Source organism: Diabrotica undecimpunctata, chromosome 4 (genome assembly GCF_040954645.1).
Source record: "Diabrotica undecimpunctata isolate CICGRU chromosome 4, icDiaUnde3, whole genome shotgun sequence".
NCBI lineage: Eukaryota > Metazoa > Arthropoda > Insecta > Coleoptera > Chrysomelidae > Diabrotica > Diabrotica undecimpunctata.
Genome location: NC_092806.1, coordinates 15,098,431 through 15,120,389, shown reverse-complemented (window position 1 = coordinate 15,120,389; position 21,959 = coordinate 15,098,431). Strand labels below are relative to the sequence as shown.

General features: G+C 34.2%; 1 protein-coding gene across 2 annotated transcripts in view; it reads left to right on the top strand.

The window, feature by feature from the left end:
• Positions 1–12,954: 12,954 nt before the first annotated feature.
• fax (failed axon connections) overlaps positions 12,955–21,959 on the top strand; it is a 111,553-nt gene continuing 102,548 nt past the window's right edge. The window contains exon 1 of one of the 2 annotated variants that reach the window (XM_072528995.1): positions 12,955–13,461. In XM_072528995.1, the coding sequence (XP_072385096.1) occupies positions 13,171–13,461 (291 nt within the window). In that variant the 5' untranslated portion in view covers positions 12,955–13,170. The remainder of the gene's footprint in view (positions 13,462–21,959) is intronic. The other variant, XM_072528994.1, reaches the window with a different exon arrangement.

Here is a 21,959-nt window from a genome sequence, read left to right as displayed (position 1 = left end):
TAACAATGTGATTTTAACAATTTAATTAGAAATCTCAAAATGTAATATCAAAAAAGGTAATTTACAGCAACAAAGTAATGGTATGCCTTGCCTACAAGAAACATCTTATACAGTTAACTTAAAGAAGTTAATTGCGCTGATTTTTTTCTGTTTGATCAGGATAATTCGCGAAAACCAGTGCGAAACAACTAAACAAAACGGTATAAAATTTCTACTTACCAGTTGTATGACATTTAGCCTTACACCCTTTCGTCGCACAAGTCCACAAAAGGCAATTCGATTTTTTTAGAGTCTTTCGCAATTGAAATTTGAAATTATTGATAACCATAATTTTTTGTCCGCGTTTGCTCAGAATGTAATCAATTAGCAGTTCACTAGCCATGTTGAAGAAACAAGGGCAAATGAAGAGAAATTTTTCTTTTCGCATGATTTTAGGTAGCAATTAATAGAATTTTGTGGAATTCTAAAATAAAAACCAATAAATTGCAGTTGCATTTAAGACATCTGGATTTGGATTATTCTGTGAAATTACCAGAAACTAGCCGTTTGCAAGGATTTTATGGTCTATACCTGATCCGGGGTGCAGGTACGCCAGTGATCAGTTTACCAATCTCTTAGGGTCTATTTTGAAAACCCTACTTTTATGGCGGTGATGAGTTTGTACTATGTACGAGGGTATTTATGGTAATTGGTGATGAGTTTACGTGTACCCTTCCTAACGTCAAGGTATAATATTAAACCAAGATTTATTCAAGAATTTTCAAGTTACTGAAAGTGTAAGTAATTCCTGATTTTAACTTTGATTGTATGCGTAAAAATATAATGTATATCGATACATATACCTTTATACACACTTCAGTTCGCAAAAGATCTGGCGGTTTGTGCAAATGAAGAGAAAGACCTAGCATACATGACCACAGAACATAATTCTAGACAGAGCTTAAAGACGTAGTAAACCAAGCTATCAGCTGTATCACTCGTAAAAATATTGAGCAAGATTGGGATACTTTGAAGAACATAATTGTTACGTTTGAAAAAGGAAAGGAAAAAAAGATCATTTAAGAACACAGCTGCATACAAAACAGTGGACAAACAGATAAAAAAGGGGATTAAAAATTTCAAAGAACCTCTTCTTAGGGTGCCTGTCCGTTCCGAACGTTGGCGATCATTCTGGCTATGATGACTTTATTTACCTTGCAAAATGCATTGGAGTAGCTCGTATCTGCCTTGATTTCTCATTATATGTCCCAAATGCAGCTTACGGCCCTTCATGATGTTGACCAAATCCGCGGTAGTGTTCATCCTCCGCAGTACTTCTTTATTGATGACTTTGTCTGTCCATGGTATCTTCAGGATCCTTCTGTATAACCATAGCTCAAACGCCTGAAGTTTTGATAGAGTTTCCACCTTTAATTTCCACGTTTCTACTCCGTACAGAAGCACTGAGTACACGTAACATTTAAGGAGCCTTATTTTTGTTTCTAGGGTCAGGTCGTGGCTCTTGAACACAGAGCTCATAGTCAAGAATACACTTTTTGCCTTTCCGATGCGACATTTAATCTCTTGGGTATTTTCCCACGACTCATTGATTATAGTTCCCAAGTAGTTGTACTGTGAGACACGTTTAATTCTCATTTGGTTCACATACAGATTTGCTCCAGTTAGGTTTTTCTTGCTGATGATCACTAGCTTGGTTTTGCTGGTGTGTATATCCTGTTCATATGTTCTTGTTTCCGTTAGATTGTTTATTAAGTTGTGCAGCCCTTCTATGGTATTGAAAAACACTATTTTCTCATCTGCGTACCGCAGGTTATTGAGCTTGTATATTCTCCATCTATTCGGAGCACCGCTATTGATTCCAATACAGGTTAGCTATTATTTTTAAGTCTCTTCCGTCAATCCCTGTTCTCTTAAGCACTTCCATTTGTTCAGGCCTGACTCTATCGACTAATTTGTACTTGTTCTCAAGTTTAAAATAAAATGAATATGTATCTGTAAAAAAGCTACATTTGTATTTTGCATCTACTAGATGGTAAGATACCAAATTGTCGATGGTTGAGCGATGTTCATTCCAATTTCAATACCTAAACACTAGATCAATATTAAATAGATAATTTCTAAGTTTATTGTTAAAATATTCTTGAATAGAAACAAAGTCCGATACAAAAAGATTACAGTAAAGAATCAAAAGATAGAATAATAGCTGTAACTCCAAAATAGGACACCAATATCATGGATCAAAATATCACTGTAAAAGAAATTTACCTTCACCCTTTTAGAGGTATAATTGTAGTACTACACATGAACTTTCTTGAGCCTACTAGATCTTCAGACATTCCTGTGGTCTCATTACTGCAGATTTCAGTTTTGGAGCTACTTGAAACAAAAGGTAATAAATATAACAGGATATTTCAAAAACATTAAAAAGTGTGGAGCTTTTAGACCAGATCTTATAAATATCCTTAACGAATGAATTTTATCGAAGAACAATCGTCTAGTTAGAAAGTCGAACAATGTGCTAGTCAGGTGACATTTTAAATGATTTTGGGATATTCTCTACAGCAATAGGAAAATGTCTAGAACACCAGAAATTATTATGAAGAGCTGTAGTAGAAATCCGAAATTCATAGTTCTTGAACGAAAAGTAAGAAAGCATAATGAAGCAGAATTAAAAAGTAGAAGACCACCGATAGCATCACTGCTCAAAAAGAACATAAAGTTATCGGATTACGTTTTGAGAAAAATCTTGCAAACTGAACTATTGATGGTGAAATCAAATTCTTTTTTCGTATGAAACACGAGCCAATCACCAGATAGACGTGGACATGTTTGCAGCAGATTAAAAAAAAGGTTTGGTTATATTTCCAAGACATCTTAGAAGCTTGCTTTCGATTGGTTTCACTGAGCTTGGGTATATTTTGACACAGTATATTTTGGGTATATTTTTGACAATACTTATCTAAAACAAATGAAGGATGGAAAGGCACCGGAACTTGATGAAATTCCTGCTGAAGCTATTAGATTCAGAACAAATAAAAATAATAACTAAAATATTTAATGAAATATACAAGGCAGGAAAAATATTAGTAGAGTGGCTCAAATAGGAGTTCGAACCATTGCCCAAAAAACCAGGAGCAAAAATTTGTGTGAAGACGATAGGACCATTAGCCTAATGAGCCATCTACGGAAGCTGTTTTTAAAAGTCATCCACAAAAGAATTTACCGGAAATGCGAGGAACAAATTGCGCCCAATCAGTTTGGATTTGTGAACGCCGTTGGTACTAGCGAAGCTTTATTCAGCGTGCAGGTATTGTTTCCGATATACAGAGATGTCAGCTGTAATGTTTTTGCATGCCTGATTGACTACAAGAAGGCTTTTGATAGAGTCAGACATGAACAAATGATGGAAGTGCTCAAGAACACAGGGATTGGCGGAGGAGATCTAAAAATAATACCTAACCTGTATTGGAATCAATCAGCGGCGCTCTGAATAGATTGAGAATATACAGGTAAGGTCAAAATCTTAAGGGGACTGAGACAGGGGTGCATAATTTCACCACTGATATTCAATCTGTACTTGGAGCACGTTCTTAAGAGGCTTTAAAAGATATTGATGGAGGCATCTCAATAAATGGAGTCAAGCTCAATAACCTGCGGTATGCAAATGATACAATAGTGTTTTCTAATACCATAGAAGGGGGCTGCAAAATTTAATGAAGAAAATAACGGAAACATGTGGAATGAATATAAACACCAGCAAAACCAAGTTAATGATCATCAGCAAGGAAAACATAACTGGGGCAAATCTGTATGTGAACCAAATGAGAATTAAACGTGTCGAACCGTACAACTACTTGGGAACTATAATCAATGAGTCGTGGGACAATACCCAAGAGGTTAAATGTCGCATCGGAAAGCCAAAAAGTGCACTCATGACAATGAGCTCTGTGTTTAAGAGCCATGACCTCACCCTAGAAACAAAAATAAGGCTCCTTAAATGTTACGTGTACTCAGTGCTTCTGTACGGAGTAGAAACGTGGACATTGAAGGCGGAAACTCTATCAAAACTTTAGGCTTTTGAGTTATGGTTATACAGAAGGATTCTGAAGATACCATTGACAGAAAAAGTCACCAATGAAGAAGTACTACGGACGATGAACACAACCGCGGATTTGGTCAACATCGTGAAGGGCCGTAAGCTGCAGCACTTAGGACATATAATGAGAAATCAAGGTAGATATGAGCTACTCCAGTGCATTTTGCAAGGTAAAATTAAAGGAAAAAGGGCCCCAGGACGAAGAAAAATATCCTGGCTTGCTAACCTAAGAGCATGGTATAGAAAGACCTCAACACAACTATTCCGTATAGCAACCAACAAAGTCATCATAGCCAGAATGATCGCCAACGTTCGGAATGGACAGGCACCCTAAGAAGAAGATCTAAAACGACTATAAAATTTCAAACTTTTGTGCAGTGTGTGATTTGGCTTAGTTTTTATATGTTGTTAATTGATTTCACTTATGTACTTTGCATTTTATTAGTTAGTTTAAGGAAATATTAAAGCTTTGGCAATACTCATCGAGTAAAAAGACTTTGGTTTGCTTGATGGTAATATTGCAACTAATAACTGTAAGTTGCCTACATTTGACGACTACAATCAATATTCTAAAAAGCATTCAAAAGTAAAAGATATACTTCGCTTAAAAATAACTCTAACTAAAATAAAAATGGTTCCCACAGAAGTCTGATAATGTCAATTTGAATTTTTATTATGATAAAAAACTTCTATAAAATTGTAGGAATACAGAGTCTCGTACAAAATAATCATAATTTTTTAAAAGTATGCAACTCAAATTACTTGGAAGTATAGAATATAATCAAATGGTGAAAAAAAATTGTTTATGGTTTTACCAAAGACAATCTGGGGTTATTGGAACTTAAATTAGCGCTCCATGCTCTATTTAAATGTACTCAAATTCAAAAAATAACGTGTCAGAACTCAAGAAATGTCGGGTACAGTTTGCCCAATTCATATTTTGTTTATTAATAATTGACCATAATTCTTACCTAATACCTTGTTTAATATTTCTAATTCTGTCGTTTGTATGTTCATAAAAAACTTGTGTATTATAATCAAAACCCAAAGTAGCAATACTATGAATGAAGAGTGTTAAAGGGCAAATTAGAACCTATGAAATATTTAGTCTTTATATTTTGATTTTGACTACTTTTACTTTTTCTACATGTGTTCAAATAGTACCTACCACCTACCATGTTTTGTTTTTTTACAAATATTAATTCGTTAAGTAGACTGCAAGCCCATGGGACCCCGCATGAATCACATATACAATACTACAATATGTAATAACAACAATGTTTTCCATACGAAGTAAAAGTTTTCCGAAAATAAAAAATTTTCCCTGCTCCTGGTACCAATATTTTTGTACGGCATCAGGTCGAAGGTCATTAGGTATTTTTGTATTACCTACCTGTTATAAATGCCGTACAAAATTCTTTGGCAAAAAAACTTACCTCCTTGAGTGTTAAGTTTATCTTAACTGTGACTAACATGTTCCGATAAGAAATGACGGCATAGTTTCTAAAGTTGTTATTAGTATTGTTTTATATAATATGATTCATGTTGGTTCAAATACCCATTAAAAATCTCACAACTTGTAAACAACATTTAAAATGCATTTCGTTCTCAGGTGTTCGGTGTTCCTGATAGCAAAGTGGATACATAGATTATACATAAACTAGTACTGAGATTTTCTTGTTATTTAACTAAAAAACGTGTTTTTAAAAAATATTTAAGGGTACTCTGGTATTTTATATTTTTGTCAATAAAAATATTTTATTGTAGATTAAGGACCTTTTAATATTACACATGTATTAATTTTGTTTAAGCCGGGTCCAGACTATGTAACAAAACATGTTATATAACAAAGTTTTGTTATTTGTTACAGAATTTTAAATAAAAAAGTTTTAAAACACAGTGTTGTATAACATTTTTCTGGTTATATAGCATGCGAGCAGCAACCGTCATATCGCCGTGTTCATTCTTGAGTGATTTTGCTAAATTTTTCTTTGCTCTGTTCACGTGGGGTTATTTGTTATTTACGCGATGGAATGGTCGAAAGAACTGACTACTCATTTAATTGAGCTATTTCTTGAACAACGAGTATTATGGGATACTATATTTATGGATTTTAAAAACCGAAATAAAAAACACGATGAATTGACTAAAATAGCCGCAGAAATGAAAGCATCTTCTACGTATGACGCCATTTTATATACTGCCTTATCTACCAGACATCCAGCTAAAACTTATGCGCATTTTCTTGATTTATTTTTTGTTATATAGTCTGGATGCTATGTTATATTATAACAAGTTACAGAACAAAGTTGTACAAAAAGTTTGTTGTACAACTTTGTTATTTAACATGTTTTGTTACATAGTCTGGACCCTGCTTTACTATTTATTATTTTGAGAGCGAACCGAAGATATATGAAACAAAGAAAACAAACAAAACATTTTAATCAAATATGTTTTTCGAACCCGCCTGTAAAGGTTGATGTCAGCACTCCCCCAAGTGCAACATTAATTTTTTTTGTCCAACTAAGTCGTAGTTTTAAATCTCTTTAGTGATTTATGTTATGGCAAAACGGAAACATTTTGATGTGTAGTATTTTCTGTTTCGTAATTCATGAAATGAAAAAAAAAAACGCTTCGGAATGTAAAGGAAACTCGCTACAAATTTATGGAACATGGGCTCACCCACATGGAGGCAAATGTCATTCATGCAGACATTAAAATTTGCAAGAAACTGATTATTGTTAGAAAGTAATACAACCCTAATGAAAAACATGTTTATTGAGTGAGATTTAAAATATTTGTTTTTTAATTAATATAATAAAATTGTTTTACAAGATATGATTTTATATGCACCAGCAGAACAGAGACTAATAGACCAAAAAAAGTAATCAACAATAACCAAGGAATATCAGCAGGATTCTGTGGGAAGGATTGTAAGAAATCATATTGATTACATGCTAGTAAATAAGAGGTATAGGAACAGCTGTACATCTGTCAAAACATACCCGGGGCAGACCTAAATTCTGATCATATACCAGTTGTAGATAATTGCAAGGTCAGAATGAAGAAGGTTACAAGTAAGTCAATGAAGAAGTATGATGTTAGAAAACTGAAAGATCCCAATGTTCGACTAAAGGTGAGTGAAAACCTCAATACAAAGGTGCTAAAATGCAGAAATGCAGGAACTATAGAGGAAAGTCTGACCATCATACAAAAAACAGTGAGAGAAATAAAAACACAACACCTGAAGAAAGATACAGAGAAACGGAAATCGTGGATGACGGATGAAATACTTGAACTTATGGATCAGAGAAAAAAAACAAAGAAAATCTCCAAGAATATAAAAGAATACATACCATCGTCAGAAGAAAAATAAGAGAAACAAAAAACAGAACAATGTCAAGAAGTAGAGGAGTAGCAGAATCGATATGATAACTTCAATGTCCATCCAAAGGTGAAGCAAATAGCTGGAAAGTTCCGAAAAGGCAACAGCCAAAAAATAACAGATGATGAAGGCAATCTTGCCATAACCAAAGCAGATAAAAAGAAAGTATGGGAAGAATACTTGGAGAAACCAAGTATTCTTTCCATACTTTCCATTGAAGAAAGACACAATTGAAGAAAATTCAGCTCCCGAATTCCTACTAGAAGAAATAACGGCAGCCGTCAGACAAATGAAGGATGGTAAAGCACCTGGACTTGATGAAATTCCTGCAGAACTGCTGAAGCTATTAGATGCAGAACAAATAAAAATAATAACTGAAATATTTAATGAAATATGCAAGGCACTCAAGGCAGGAAAAATACCAGAAGAGTGGCTCAAATCGGAGTTCGTAACATTGCCCAAAAAACCAGGAGCAAAAGTTTGTGAAGACTATAGGACCAAAAGCATAATAAACCGTATGCGGAAGCTGTTTTTAAAAGTCATCCACAAAAGAATTTACCGAAAATGCGAGACACAAATTGCGCCCAATCAGTTTGTATGGATATTGAAGGCGGAAACTCTATCAAAACTTCAGGCTTTTGAGCTATGGTTATACAGAAGGATCCTGAAGATACCATGTACAGCCAAAGTCACCAATGAAGAAGTACTACGAAGGATGAACACAACCGCGGATTTCGTCAACACCGTGAAGGGCTGTAAGCTGCAGTACTTGGGACATGTAATGAGAAATCAAGGCAGATATGAGCTACTAAAATGCATTTTGCGAGGTAAAATTGAAAAAAAAAGTGCGCCAGGACAAAGAAGAATATCCTGGCTTGCTAACCCGATAGCATTGTATAGAAAGACCTAAATACAGCTATTCCGTATAGCAACCAACAAAGTCATCATAGCCAGAATGATTACCAACGTTCGGAATGCACAGGCACCCTAAGAAGATCACCAGAAGAACTACAGAGACTAAAAAAAATTAAGATGCCGCAAGAAAATAGCTTCAGAACAATGACGAGAATACACAATCAGGAAAATATTAGACCTCGTACTTAATGTTCTCCACACCAAAAACTTGCGAAGGATTAGGATGTACGAGGTGTACTAACCCCTCCCAAAAAATCCGACCGAGATGAGTTCCTATTATAGTTATCAAGGTTGAAGTTTTTTCTATGAATGTTTGTCATTAAGATGAAATTAGTGGAAGACAATATTCTTGAGTTGAACATTAGTGAAGTTCATTAATTTGAATGAATCTGTGAATCTGTCATAAGGAACTGTTGATGTTTAGTTATATGACGCAGTAGACAGTGAAGTAATTAAAGAGTCACGTTGCGTATGCAAGAAATTAGTGGAAGACAATATTCTTGAGTTGAACATTAGTGAAGTTCATTAATTTAAATGAATCTGTGAATCTGTCATAAGAAACTGTTGATGTTCAGTTATATGACGCAGTAGACAGTGGAGTAATTAAAGAGTCACGTTGCGTATACAAGAAATTAGTGGAAGACAATATTCTTGAGTTGAACATTAGTGAAGTTCATTAATTTTAATGAATCTGTGAATCTGTCATAAGAAACTGTTGATGTTCAGTTATATGATGCAGTAGACAGTGGAGTAATTAAAGAGTCACGTTGCGTATGCAACACCAAGTATTAGAAGAAACATGTCTTAAATTAGGTGCACAGAAGAATTTTCAAAGGCTTCACGTGTACTTATCTTACTTTTTCTGGAAGTGGAATATAGTATGAAACATGTTAAGATAGAGCAAATTCTACTATAACTCTTTAAGGAAAGCAGTCACAAATATGATCGGTTGAAAGGTAGATCACTGGAATATGGATATCTCCACTTCTGCGTCATCGTTATAATTATAAGTATATATATATATATATATATATATATATATATATATATTTAGGGATTCTACAGTATTCACTGCCTTCCCTCGCTCAATCGTTTCCATCTCTCTCTGTTGTTCCATTCTCCATCGTTTAGTCCTCTCTTACTCATGGCGTCGTCTACTTCGTTCCTCCAGGATTTTCGGGGTCGTCCTCTTTTCCTCCTTCCTATGGGGCTCCATTCGGTTATTCTCTTTATCCATCTGCTGTCGCTAGTTCTTCTTACATGTCCATACCACTTTAGTCTTTTTTGTTCTATATATGTTAGTAATTATAAGTAATTTAGCTAAAAGATTAGTGGATGATCTTCCTCGATTGGCATAGAAGTTAAGTTAATGTAATTCAGTTTTTTTCTCACGAAGACAGAAAATGGCAAGAAATAGCTAAGAAAATAAAAGATTTAATGATAAGGAAGACGACGCCGCCTGCATATTTTGCTCGGAATTATTCAGTACATCGCAGGCGAAGGAGGTTTGGATTAAGTGTACCTTGTGCAATGAATGGTGCCATCTATTGTATGCGGGTGTAACTGGAAAGCAGAAATTATATATGTATATTTGCGATTTTTGTACATAGCAATGTTTTAATGTTTAATTAATTTTTCTGTACAAAAGAACTATAGGGGCCATAGAAGTTAGGGGTTACCTCATGGACGGGGTCTTCTTTCTAGGGTGCCTGTTGGCGATCATTGTGGCTATGATGACTTTGTTGGTTGCTATACGGAATAGCTGTGTTGAGGTTTTTCTATACCATGCTCTCAGTTTAGCAAGCTACGATATTCTTCTTCGTCCTGGGGTCCTTTTTTCTTCAATTTTACCTTGCAAAATGCATTGGAGTAGCTCAAATCTGCCTTGATTTCTCATTATATGCCCCAAGTACTGCAGCTTACGGCCCTTCAAGATGTTGACCAAATCCGCAGTTGTGTTCATCCTCCGTGGTGACTTTGTCTGTCCATGATATCTTCAGGATCCTTCTGTATGACCATAGCTCAAAAGCCTGAAGTTTTGATAGAGTTTCCCCGTTCAATGTCCACGTTTCTACTCCGTACAGAAGGACTGAGTACAAGTAACATTTAAGGAGCCTTATTTTTGTTTCTAGGGTGAGGTCATGGCTCTTGAACACGGAGCTCATAGTCAAGAGTGCACTTTTTGCATTTCCGATGCGACATTTAATCTCTTGGGTATTGTCCCACGACTCATTGATTATAGTACCCAAATAGTTGTACTGTGAATCAATCAATCTCATTTGGTTCACATACAGATTTGCTCCAGTTATGTTTTCCTTGCTGATGACCATTAGCTTGGCTTTGCTGGTGTTTATATCCAGTCCATATGTTCTACTTATTTCCGTTATATTGTTCATTAAGTTTTGCAGCCCTTCTATGGTATTGGAAAACACTATTGTATCATCAGCATACCGCAGATTATTAAGCTTGACTCCATTTACTGAGATGCCTTCATCAATATCTTTTTAAGGCTCTTTAACAATGTGCTCCGAGTACAGATTGAATATCACTGTTGAAATTATGCACCCTTGTGTCACTTACCTTAAGGCTCAGTTTACCCTAGCCATGGTGTAAAACAGTCCCCGTATAGGTTTACAAAAATAACGATATTTTTCTTTTAATTGCATATTTAAATATAATTTTTTTCACAGATACGTGTCCTGCTAGACCTCTCTTATTGTTTGATTAACTTAACTTTTTGAATTTTACTTAATTATTTTGTTTTTTGTTATTTTTAGTCTAAAAAATGTTGCCTCACCAGGGACCATTTTGCCTCACTCTCGCCTATCCACTCCCTATCCTCTCACCAACTGGCCAATATCCTAGAGATACGTTCTAAGAACCATTATTAGCTCTAACACCCGAGCAAAAGAGGTACCCACCGCCGAGGGTACATACTCACCAAATTTCCACAGCAAAAAGTTCCTTTCCCACCAGATAACCTTCTAACTTAGCGGGCAACAAACTTCCTGATGAGTAATCGTCCTAGATGCTACACCTCCACAATATCTCAGATAACTAATTGTAAATCCAAAAAATGCCGAATTCAATAGCTGTTCTCAAAACTTGTGTCCTGGAGAACTTTCTCTGTGTCTAAGAAACCTATAACTTCCTATTTTCTCTTCCTCTCGTCCTAGCAACTTAATCCAGTCATAAAAAACTAACGTCACTCACACCCTGACTTCCTACTCCCTTTAAAAAAAGGGAGCAGCGATTCCTTAAGAAGAGTAATGTCTAAGAAACTTGTCCGCCCTTAGATTCTCATAAAACTATGCAATTTCATTATCAGGTTTGTCTGCTGTTGGTGCATATATTTATACCTAGTAGGTCTTAATTAGTCTGCATTTTAGTTGGTGCAGTAGCATACGGCTCGAAAGGGAGATAAATCTGATAAGAGCTTTTTAAATTTCTTAAGCCTAGACGAAAACAGTGCCCTTAGACTTACCCGCAGCTGTTGCTTGTTACACGAATTTTCGCCATATCTGGTTACCCTCCCTCAGTTTAACTTGAACACGTTGAACCATAATTAAAGTTGCCTGTCTTGTGAGAACAAGTTGTTTGAAACTACTGTGACACTTGGTGCGACCATTTCAAAATCAAAAGGTACTATCTCTACAGCGTCCCAAGATAGTTCCTTAGTGTAATGTTCTTCAAAGTATAAATTGTTCTACATTAAACATTCTTAAATATAGAATGCCTAGGTATCTTATCCAATCCACATTGTTAACTTCCAATTTGGACAATAATTGAGTCTCCAACCAGTGTTAAAGTAAACTATTGTCTATATCGTAGTGTTAGTCTACACTAGCCATTTACTACCTTCGCACTTTAGCTTCGCACTACTAAAGTTTAGCATCTTTTACCCAACTAGACTTTCCATCATAACGTAAAGTGCATATATTCGTTTTTCCTTTATGATATTCCCTCATTATCTTCCCCATTCAGTTATATCATGAGTATCAAACCGATTTCATTCAAAAAATAAATTTGCCATGCATAAGTAATTGCGAAACTGTCATATCTGCTTTATCAATATATTCGTTTTTCGTTTTTATCAATCGACTCGACCATACATACATTGATTTCTTTAAAATCTAAAATTAATTTGAAATTCTTTTAAAATATTAAAAAATAGTTTGTATAAAGTTTTGGGATTTCCCATATCTTAGAATTTGCAATGCACTATATCGTAATTTTCACAAAAACATGGAATTGCGAAATGGCAGGGCCTAACTAAATTTAAAGAACATTTGTTTTCAAAATAAATAAGATTATTAAAGAATTTTTAATAAATATCCTCATACTGAAATATATGCTTAAATAGCATAACTTTTCAGGTCTATAATAATTATTATTATGAATATAGGGATAACTGCATAGAAGCCTTGTTGCGTAGGAAAATCCCTTTTATGGAACATTCCAATCCCAGTCGGCAACATTGAAAAATGCATAAGGGTGGGGTTCGGTGCATATGCACAAGAAGTGAAACGCAGGTGGGGCGAACGATCTGCCTGCGCGTCGTTCCAAGCCGAAGACTGACGTCACTGATTCGGTTCGTCCGGCCGGAGATTGCTGTACGAGACGATTCTTCTAGAGAGCTGAAAGCTATTGCAGGGAAACTTGGTTTTTGTCCCTTGATTAGTCGAGTATTAGTTTTATCTTGTTGTACATTGTTTGTTGTGGTGCTTATCGCGTGTGTTGTTGAGTGTTTATATTACTTGAAATAGAACTAGCGATGGCAACTGAAGTTGAAAATAACGCACCCGAAACAAAGGAAATTAAGGAGGAGATACCGTCCGGCGACAACAAAGCCGAGGAGGCCGGTAAACAAGAAAATGCCGGCGACGCGCCTGCTTCAGCGAAAGAAAAAGAACCAACTCCTCCAAAAGTATTGGTACACAAATCAAATTTCGAAAAAGATGTCGTCTATTTATATCAGTTTTCGCGTACACCACTGCTACCATCCCTTTCGCCCTATTGTTTGAAAGTTGAAACATGGTTGAGACTAGCTGGCGTCAAATACGAGGTAAGTAATCTATAACAGCTCTTTACGTAAACATCCATATTTAAATGAAAAATCCTTTCTAACCATTCATTGTCAACACTAAACTCTGTCGGCCATTGTGCATAATATGCCCTTAAGGCAAACATATTTATTCATAGAATTATCTATTCACATCCCTCCAGCTTTTCAGATACATATCATTCTTTATTTTACACAGTTTTATTCATGATTTTGATTATCTTTGAGCATTAGTTTACATATTTTGCGAAATACTAATTAATCTGCCGAAAGGGTGTGTCGGGCTACATTATTATCAATTAATTTTATTTATTTTTTATATTTCTCATTTTATTTCATTATTTTAAAAATTTAAATTGTACTTATTTTGTATTTGTCCTGAAAGAATATTCTGTAGACATTTGTCTATACTTCTATTCATAGTAGCTAGGTAAGTAAATAGATTTTTAACAAAATACCGTAATAGTACCTGGAATACTTGGAAGGTCATAAATTCTTTTGGAGGTAATTTTTGAACTGTAAATACAAAAGATCAATCTACCTAAATCTGTGAAATTTATGTTTAAGATCTCAAGTATTGTTTTCAGTTATATTTTTATGCGAATGAAATGCCAAGAAACTAGAAAATCGAATGTGTGGAAGATATTGATTTATATTTAAATATTATATTAATTATTTCCAGTTTTAAATAATATGTAAAACTGAAAATAGTGCAATCAAATTATTATAGTTGAGGTTGACTGATTTAATATAAGTTTTTAAAAACCCTATTTTGACAGATGTCAAATTTAAAAAATAAATTACTTTTCAGATCAATTCTTGGGATTGATATATTTTACTATGTTTGCCTACCTATGTTAAAAAGTAATTACATAGAAGATAAATATAGTACATAACACAGATCATATTATTTTTTTTTATGTGCCATGTCAGAAAATATTTTTTATTCCTGTTATTTAGGTATTAGGATAAATCTAGATCTTAGCCAGTCTGTGTAATCACTCTGGCGTTATACTTTATACTGCAATCAAAAGTTTTACTAACACTTATATCCTCTTCATTTACCAAACAACCCGAGATTCATCGAGATCAAAAGCTTTCCTAATGCATGTATTATGGCTTGTTTTGTCTTTGATTTTACAATTTCTGGACTATCAACACATTCTTGATAGGTTGTAGTTTAATTATTTCTCTCATCGCTAAACGGCTCTGATATATATATTTTTTTTTATATTTCCTTCATCACTAATAATTATGTAGTTATTGTCAACTGGTACAGATGAAACTTTTGTTTTTAAAAATGTCACTTACCTATCTCTTTTACTTTTTTATGTATGCTAAAGAGATCATGTTTAGCTCTTATATGTAGTTTCTATTTTCTCGCATTTTTCATTTATTCGTTTCTCTTTGACCGTTTTTGTCTATAAATACCACCTCAGTTGACCATTTCCATTCTATATACATTGTTCCATTATCTTTAAATATCTATTTTCTATCATACATTTAGTGTTTTGATTCAGTCACTTTTTTAATCATTATTTCTTACAAATTTCTTTGCTTTTAATTTTAAATTCATTCAAAAGTTTTTTCGAGTCTTCTAGTTATCTTTCTGGTACTATGTCTACGGGTTTTCAAGAAGTGGTTTTTTGATAGTTGCTGTGTAGGTATTTGTGGAAGTTATTTCAAACAGTTCCTGAGTATGCTTTTACGACCTGGTGTGTTGGTGATGATGCTTTCTAAAGTTTGTTAATCCACGGATACCATGCGTGAGTTATCATTGATTTCTTGTGGATCGTGGAGGTTTTTGAGTATTTCTTGGATTGATCTCTGTTTTGGGATCTGATCTCAAAAGGGATGAATTTTGCGCTAGGGGCATGATGGATTGGTTTTTGGAGATTGGTCTGTATACCAATCAATAGCAATAAAATATGCCGCCAAGATAGGTCCTGTAACCCTTTTCATTGCCGAGATATAAGCTAGCTTTACCGTAAAGTTAGCTAGCCATTGTTTCCCATATATTGTTTCTTGTAAAATTTCGGCAATAAATTAGGCAAAAACACAAAAGAATCTAACTCCAACCCACACGGTGTCAATGAGGATACTCTTATACGATCGTAATGAGACCACAGTAAAGTTGAAACTTTTTTTCTATTGTGTGTCCATTCAATTATACAATGTACGTTATATTTTCTTCTAATGTCTTCACTTCTCTTCGATTTCTCAGCGTATTTCCTGTAATTCTTCTCAGTACTCTCATCTCTGCCGTTTCCAGTAGCCTTTACGTTGGGGCTGTGTCGGGTCTTGTTTCTGAGGCATATGTCATTATTAGTCTTACACTGGCTTGATAAATTCTTGACTTCATCTCAGTGTTAACGTGTCTGTTTCACCATATAGTGTTATTAAGGCATCCTGTCAGTCTATTTGCTTTTTGTACTTGATCTCTCACTTCTTGGTTCAGGTCTCCATAGCTGGACAGTGTAATTCCCAGGTATTTTATTTCCATCACTTGTTCAATACTGATGCCATCAATTTCTATTTTACATCTGGTTAGTTCTTTACTGACTACTGTCGTTTTAGTTTTCTGGGATGAGATTGTCATATTAAATTCTTTTGCTCTTATGTTAAATCTGTGGACCAGTCTTTGCAGGCTATCTTCATCTTGGGCTATCAATATTGCGTCGTCTGCATAACAGAGTATTTTTATTTCTTTATTTCCCATTTTGTATACTCTTCCTTTGTTAACGCTTTTGATGATTTCACCCATGATTAAATTGAAGAGTATGGGACTCAATGAATCCCCTTGTTTTATTCCGCTGTCTATTTCTATAAGTTCTGTAAGTTGTCCATCTATTTTGAGTTCCATTTTTTTGTTCTGGTAGATGTTTTCGATAGTGTTTATAATATATGGGAACATTTTTTAATCTATTTGGTGAATTTACTATCGAAAACTGCCTAGAGAGGAATGGTGGAGTAACAGTTCCTATAAGAAAAATTTCTTCACTTAAAATTTGTTGATGAGACCACACCAAACTAAATTGCTACTAGTAAATATATTAGTCCTTTCAATATTTCTGTTTGGTGTCGAAACTTTTGTTCGGTTACAAGAGCTCAAGAAGAGATGTGTTGGAGAAGAATACCCATGTCTAGTATTGCAAGCAAGCAAGCAATTTGATTAAATCCAGCTAGTGACGTATCATCGAACTGAATCGAAGGGCCCTAGGATGTGGGCCCTTTGTACCCAGGTTTTGGGGTTTTGTTAATTTTTTTGGATGGTTGCCACAAACGTTTCTATTTTAACCCTTTAAGTCTTAAAATTCTTGAGTTATTTGGGCATGTGGCCGCAGGACCGAAAGTACTTTAGAAGGACGGTATTAGGGAAATCGCGATCCTCAATAATGGGTTCATGACAAGAGAGACGTAATGAGAGAAATGCTTAGTATTTTTTGGGGTGTGAATAAGTTTTATGAATATATCGCAGGTAGAAAATTTGAGATTTTTATAGACAATAAATCGTTGCCAACATAGTTAAATAAGTGAAAACGAAACTTTTTAAGAAAAATTGCAGCACATCTCTTCAAAGACGGTCCCTCGTCAAAGGTTTTGACTATGTAAGTCGATATATCTGGGGTAAAGAGAATTCTAAGGCTGGTGCTTTGAGTAGACTTCTGATGATTTGCTTATGAGCCGATAAAGATAATAAGGAAACGCTATTGATGTCTATAGGAATAATATTAGAGACTATGGCGGGCCCGAATTTAAGTCAAATATGTAATTTCATTAGGCATTACTTTCCAGATCACCCTGCTAATGAACTATTTTAGCCATACCGTACAAGAAAATCATAGTTTCCAAGAGATACAGTAATAATGTGCGAATATAGGATTGTCATCTGTACACCAAAGCCGGCACAGGATCGGGATCACTGGAGATAACTGAGGGAGGCCAATGTTCAGCCGTGGACGTTACAGGGTATATGATGATGTTAATGACAACATAACTTACCACAAAAGTTTATCTCCATAGTCTTAAAATTGAATGTCGAGTCTCCCCCATAAATATTTCAGAATACTTTCGAAAAACACTGGAATTCTTTTTCTATCTTTTTTTTTTGTTCTTAGTTTATTAATAGATATTATAATTTCTCGACTAATTGTACATATTTTTGATATGCCATTGCCATTCTGTAAAATGATTGATAAAATTCCATTTTGAGCTATCTCTGTTCTTGGTATCATAATAAGCCACCGCATCGTGTAAAAATAAACAATATGTGAGTAATTAATAAACAAACAAAATTTGTTAGACATTACTGATAGTTGGAAACATTTACAAATTTATTGTACATATTTATAAAATGTTTAAGATAACAATCCTCCAAATATTTATGTGGGTAAAGGTTCCTATTTATTTGTATAAACCGGTTATACAGGAAGTTGGTTTTTAAAAGTGTATTTATTCTTTTCTTCCATTCCGTAGAAATAGTCATAGGTCCGTTGCGTACAAGGGACCTTTGAAATGTTGTCAGATTTTGTCGATATATTTGATTTTTAGTATATTCTAATCAAACTATTACATTTTTTGAAGCTATTAGGAATTATGGTATACTTTTAAATCATGACTACTGCAGTGAGAGTTATACTTCAATTATGTATACAAGAGAAGCCTTGTTTAGTATACAGGTACTAGTACAGAGATGCAGAGATATAAATCAAAATGTGTACATTTGTGCAATCGATTTTGAAAAGGCTTCTGACAAAGTCCAACATAACAAAATGCTAGAAATATTGGAAACAGCTGGATTGGACGATAAAGATCTACGAATAATTACAAATCTATACTGGCATCAAGTGGCAAGAATAAAGGTTGAACAAGAACTGTCGGATGAAATAAATATAAAAAGAGGAGTGAGACAAGGCTGTATATTGTCGCCTTTACTTTTTAACTTATATTCGGAGGAAATATTTAAGGAAGCCTTAATGGAGACAACCGAAGGTATTATTGTGAATGGAGTAACCGTCAACAATATTAGATATGCCGACGATACCTTAGTGCTTGCTAATTGCGGAGAAGACCTTCAAAATCTAATGAACAAAATAAAACAGACTTGTGATCAGTATGGATTAAAACTCAACGTTAAGAAAACTAAATATATGATAGTTAGCAAACAAAATTATATACAGGATGACGGTATAAAAGTCGGAGATGCCACACTGGACAGAGTAGAGAAACTCGTGTATCTCGGCAGTAATATCAATGAGAGCTGGGATCCAACCGCAGAAATTAAAAGCCGAATAGAACAAGCCCGAGCTGTGTTTGTAAAAAATGAGAAACGTACTTTGCAGTCACGATCTTAGCATTGGCCTTAGAGTTCGAATGACATCTTGCTACATCTTTCCTGTCCTGCTGTATGGAGTGGAAGCGTGGACTTTAACTGAGGCTATCCTTAGACGCTTGACAGCCTTTGAGATGTGGGTATACAGACGGCTACTGAAAATAAGCTGGGTCGACAGAGTTAGAAATGAGGAGGTCCTTAGACGGCTGAACCAAACAACACAACTGGTCAATATAATAAAGAAACACAAGCTGGAATACTTCGGTCACATTATGAGACACCCTGAAAAATATGATCTTTTACGTCTGATCATTCAGGGAAAGATCCAAGGTAATCGTGGTCCTGGTAGAAGAAGAACATCATGGCTGAAAAATCGAAGGCAATGGTATGGAAAATCAACTACATCGTTATTTAGAGCTGCTGTCAATAAAGTCACGATAGCGAATATGGTAGCCAACACGATCGATAACGGTCATGGAACTAGAAGAAGAAGAAGAAGATGCAAAACAATTTGGACAAAAAGTTTCTATAAATATTACATTGCAATGCGACCCAAGCCTTCTTTATCTGCTTTCCTCACTTTTTGAATACAACATAAATAGGTTTTCGCATTTATTTTTATCGACAGACATAGAAGTGCCTTTGGATGAGATGATTGATTAGCGATATGTATCTAAAATATGCACGAAATATACAAATAATTGAAGGGCTTGGTTCAATAACCGTCTACGTGCATATTGCATAATTTTGAGCAAAATGAGAAAAACGTGCCATTTAGTCATAGTTAAAATTATGTAAATTTTTTTATTTTACAGTTGTAACCAAAAACTTATCTTTTAACAATATATGTATATGTTCACTTTGATTTTTTTGTTGAAAGTTGATGTAAAATATTGCACATAGACGGTTATTGCTACCAAAATAAGAAACATTGTCTGAAAAAATATTAAAAATGCTGTTTTTGCAAAAAATCTTTTTTATTGGTTATACCAGAATCAATCTAAGAACAAAGTACGTAATAGAATAATAAATTCTACTATACTATCAGTGTAACAATGCAGAAAATCAAAAATAAAATAAAAGAGGACAGTCTAAAACATTCTAATCAGAATCGTCATTTTTTTTTGGCAATCAGCATCTGTCCGTTTGATTGTATCATAAAATGTTTGGCAAAAGGAGAACATATTTTTTCACTAAAGGCATAATGCTATCGTATTTTGCACTGAATGCTATTTCAGTGGTATCTTTTCCTTATAAGCCAGAGGAGTTCCGTTTAGGTCAATAATCGTATTGACGTATAACCTAAACTTGTATTTAAACTATATGACGTTAAAGAGAATGGGTTATGTGCTTGAGGTTCTGGCCTGTCTTGTGATTCCATATTATTATCTTATTTACAATGAACTCGTCGCCGTTTGTAAGGACTATAATATTTCCCGTCACTTCACTTCGAAACATAATACCGCTCTTTATGCACGCATGGTCAATGACGAAAGAAAATTGTCTTGATGAGATGTGTTAAATTTCGCCAAATAAACCAAACAAAGTATTGTCTGAAGGTCTTGATTCTTACCCCTACTCCACAGTAATTAAGTTCCCGAAGGTACACATCAGCAGTAAAAAGTTAAAATCTTATTTCATAAATCAAAGTATATAATCAGAACTATTTTTTATATGATAAAATTTAGGAAACATCCACAGCGAATTATCTGTTGGAGTCCCATTTTCCATGACTCATTCTGCATTCGAAAATCCCAAAGAGGAATCAGTTATAATTATCTCGTTTGAATTCATTCCGGTTTACGAATCTGTTGGTTGGAGGAGACCGACAGGCTGTAATCGATATTTTCTCCAATGAAACGGAAAATGGCTATGGAGCATGGAGGTGAATCATGAATTTTTCTAGTGAATAATACTCAAGTAAGCGAGGAAGTTCGTATGATAGATCTACCACAATACTTTGGAAATTCGAACATTCAATAGCGGGATATTTTTAAAAGAAAATGGTACAAAAATAAAATCGCATTGTGGTAATGGTATCAACAGGAACCAATGTTGCCGCGGTTGAATAATTTTATGCAATCTTTACAACAATTGTGTATTTAAATTAGCTATTTTTAGTAATAAATTTACAAATTCTTGCCTCAGGTTTTCTCTCATTTCACATTTGCTGTCAGTCTATCCATCGATTATAAGTCCAAGAAGTTTATATTTTGGATTTCTAATAATGTCTTATTCCTTCGATTTTTCGTGGTTAAAAACTCTCCCTTCTTTGTCTTTTCATCTCATTTCTTTTACCGTTTCTCAGTATTTATGTAAGAAACTGATCAATATTGTTCTGAACCTATTTTCTTGTGGCATCTTAAGGGCATAGGCGCAAAATGTCGCATGTCAAAATGTTAATGCGTTTTAAATGTATTAATTTTTTTCGAATCCTGAGAAAAGTATTTTTGAAAAATTTAAAAGCAGAATATAAGAATACATTATTGCCGGGGGCCGAAAGTCACTTAGAATTACCAAAAAGTTTCTTTTGAATGAGATATTTGAAATAAAAGTCACACTAAATTTTCTCTTTTCTTTTCACCCCTCTAACTTATTAAAATAAACATTATATAAATTTTCTGGGACTTTCGGCCCTCAGTAATAACATAATCTTTCATTCTGCGTTTAAATTTTTCAAATATACTTATTAGTTTTCTCATAATTCGAAAAAAATGAATACATTTAAAACACATTGAACATTTTGACAAGTGACATTTCGCGAATATGCCCTTAATGCAATTTACTATTTTACTATTCTTGTTTTGTTTCAAAACATTAATGTTATTATACTTATTACATGTTATTGTACAAAAAACAGTTATTAACTTTTTTAATTTAGTGCAAAAATAAAAGATTTTTTTTAATTATCTCGGTCAATTTTTTATGTATTTTAATTTAGAAACTCGTAAATTAAAGAACTTTTAAAGATCTACAACTTTTTGAACTATTTTTCTCTAAAATTTATAAAAACAAAAAGTAGAGATCCGAAGATTTCTTAGTTTTCGATACCAAAATTCAGATTATTGCCTAAATCTTTGTTTCTTCAGTTTTCAAAGCAAAAACAGACGATGAATGGACCGAGATGGGGAATCTAAATTTGCTTTCGACGACATATCGATTTAATTTA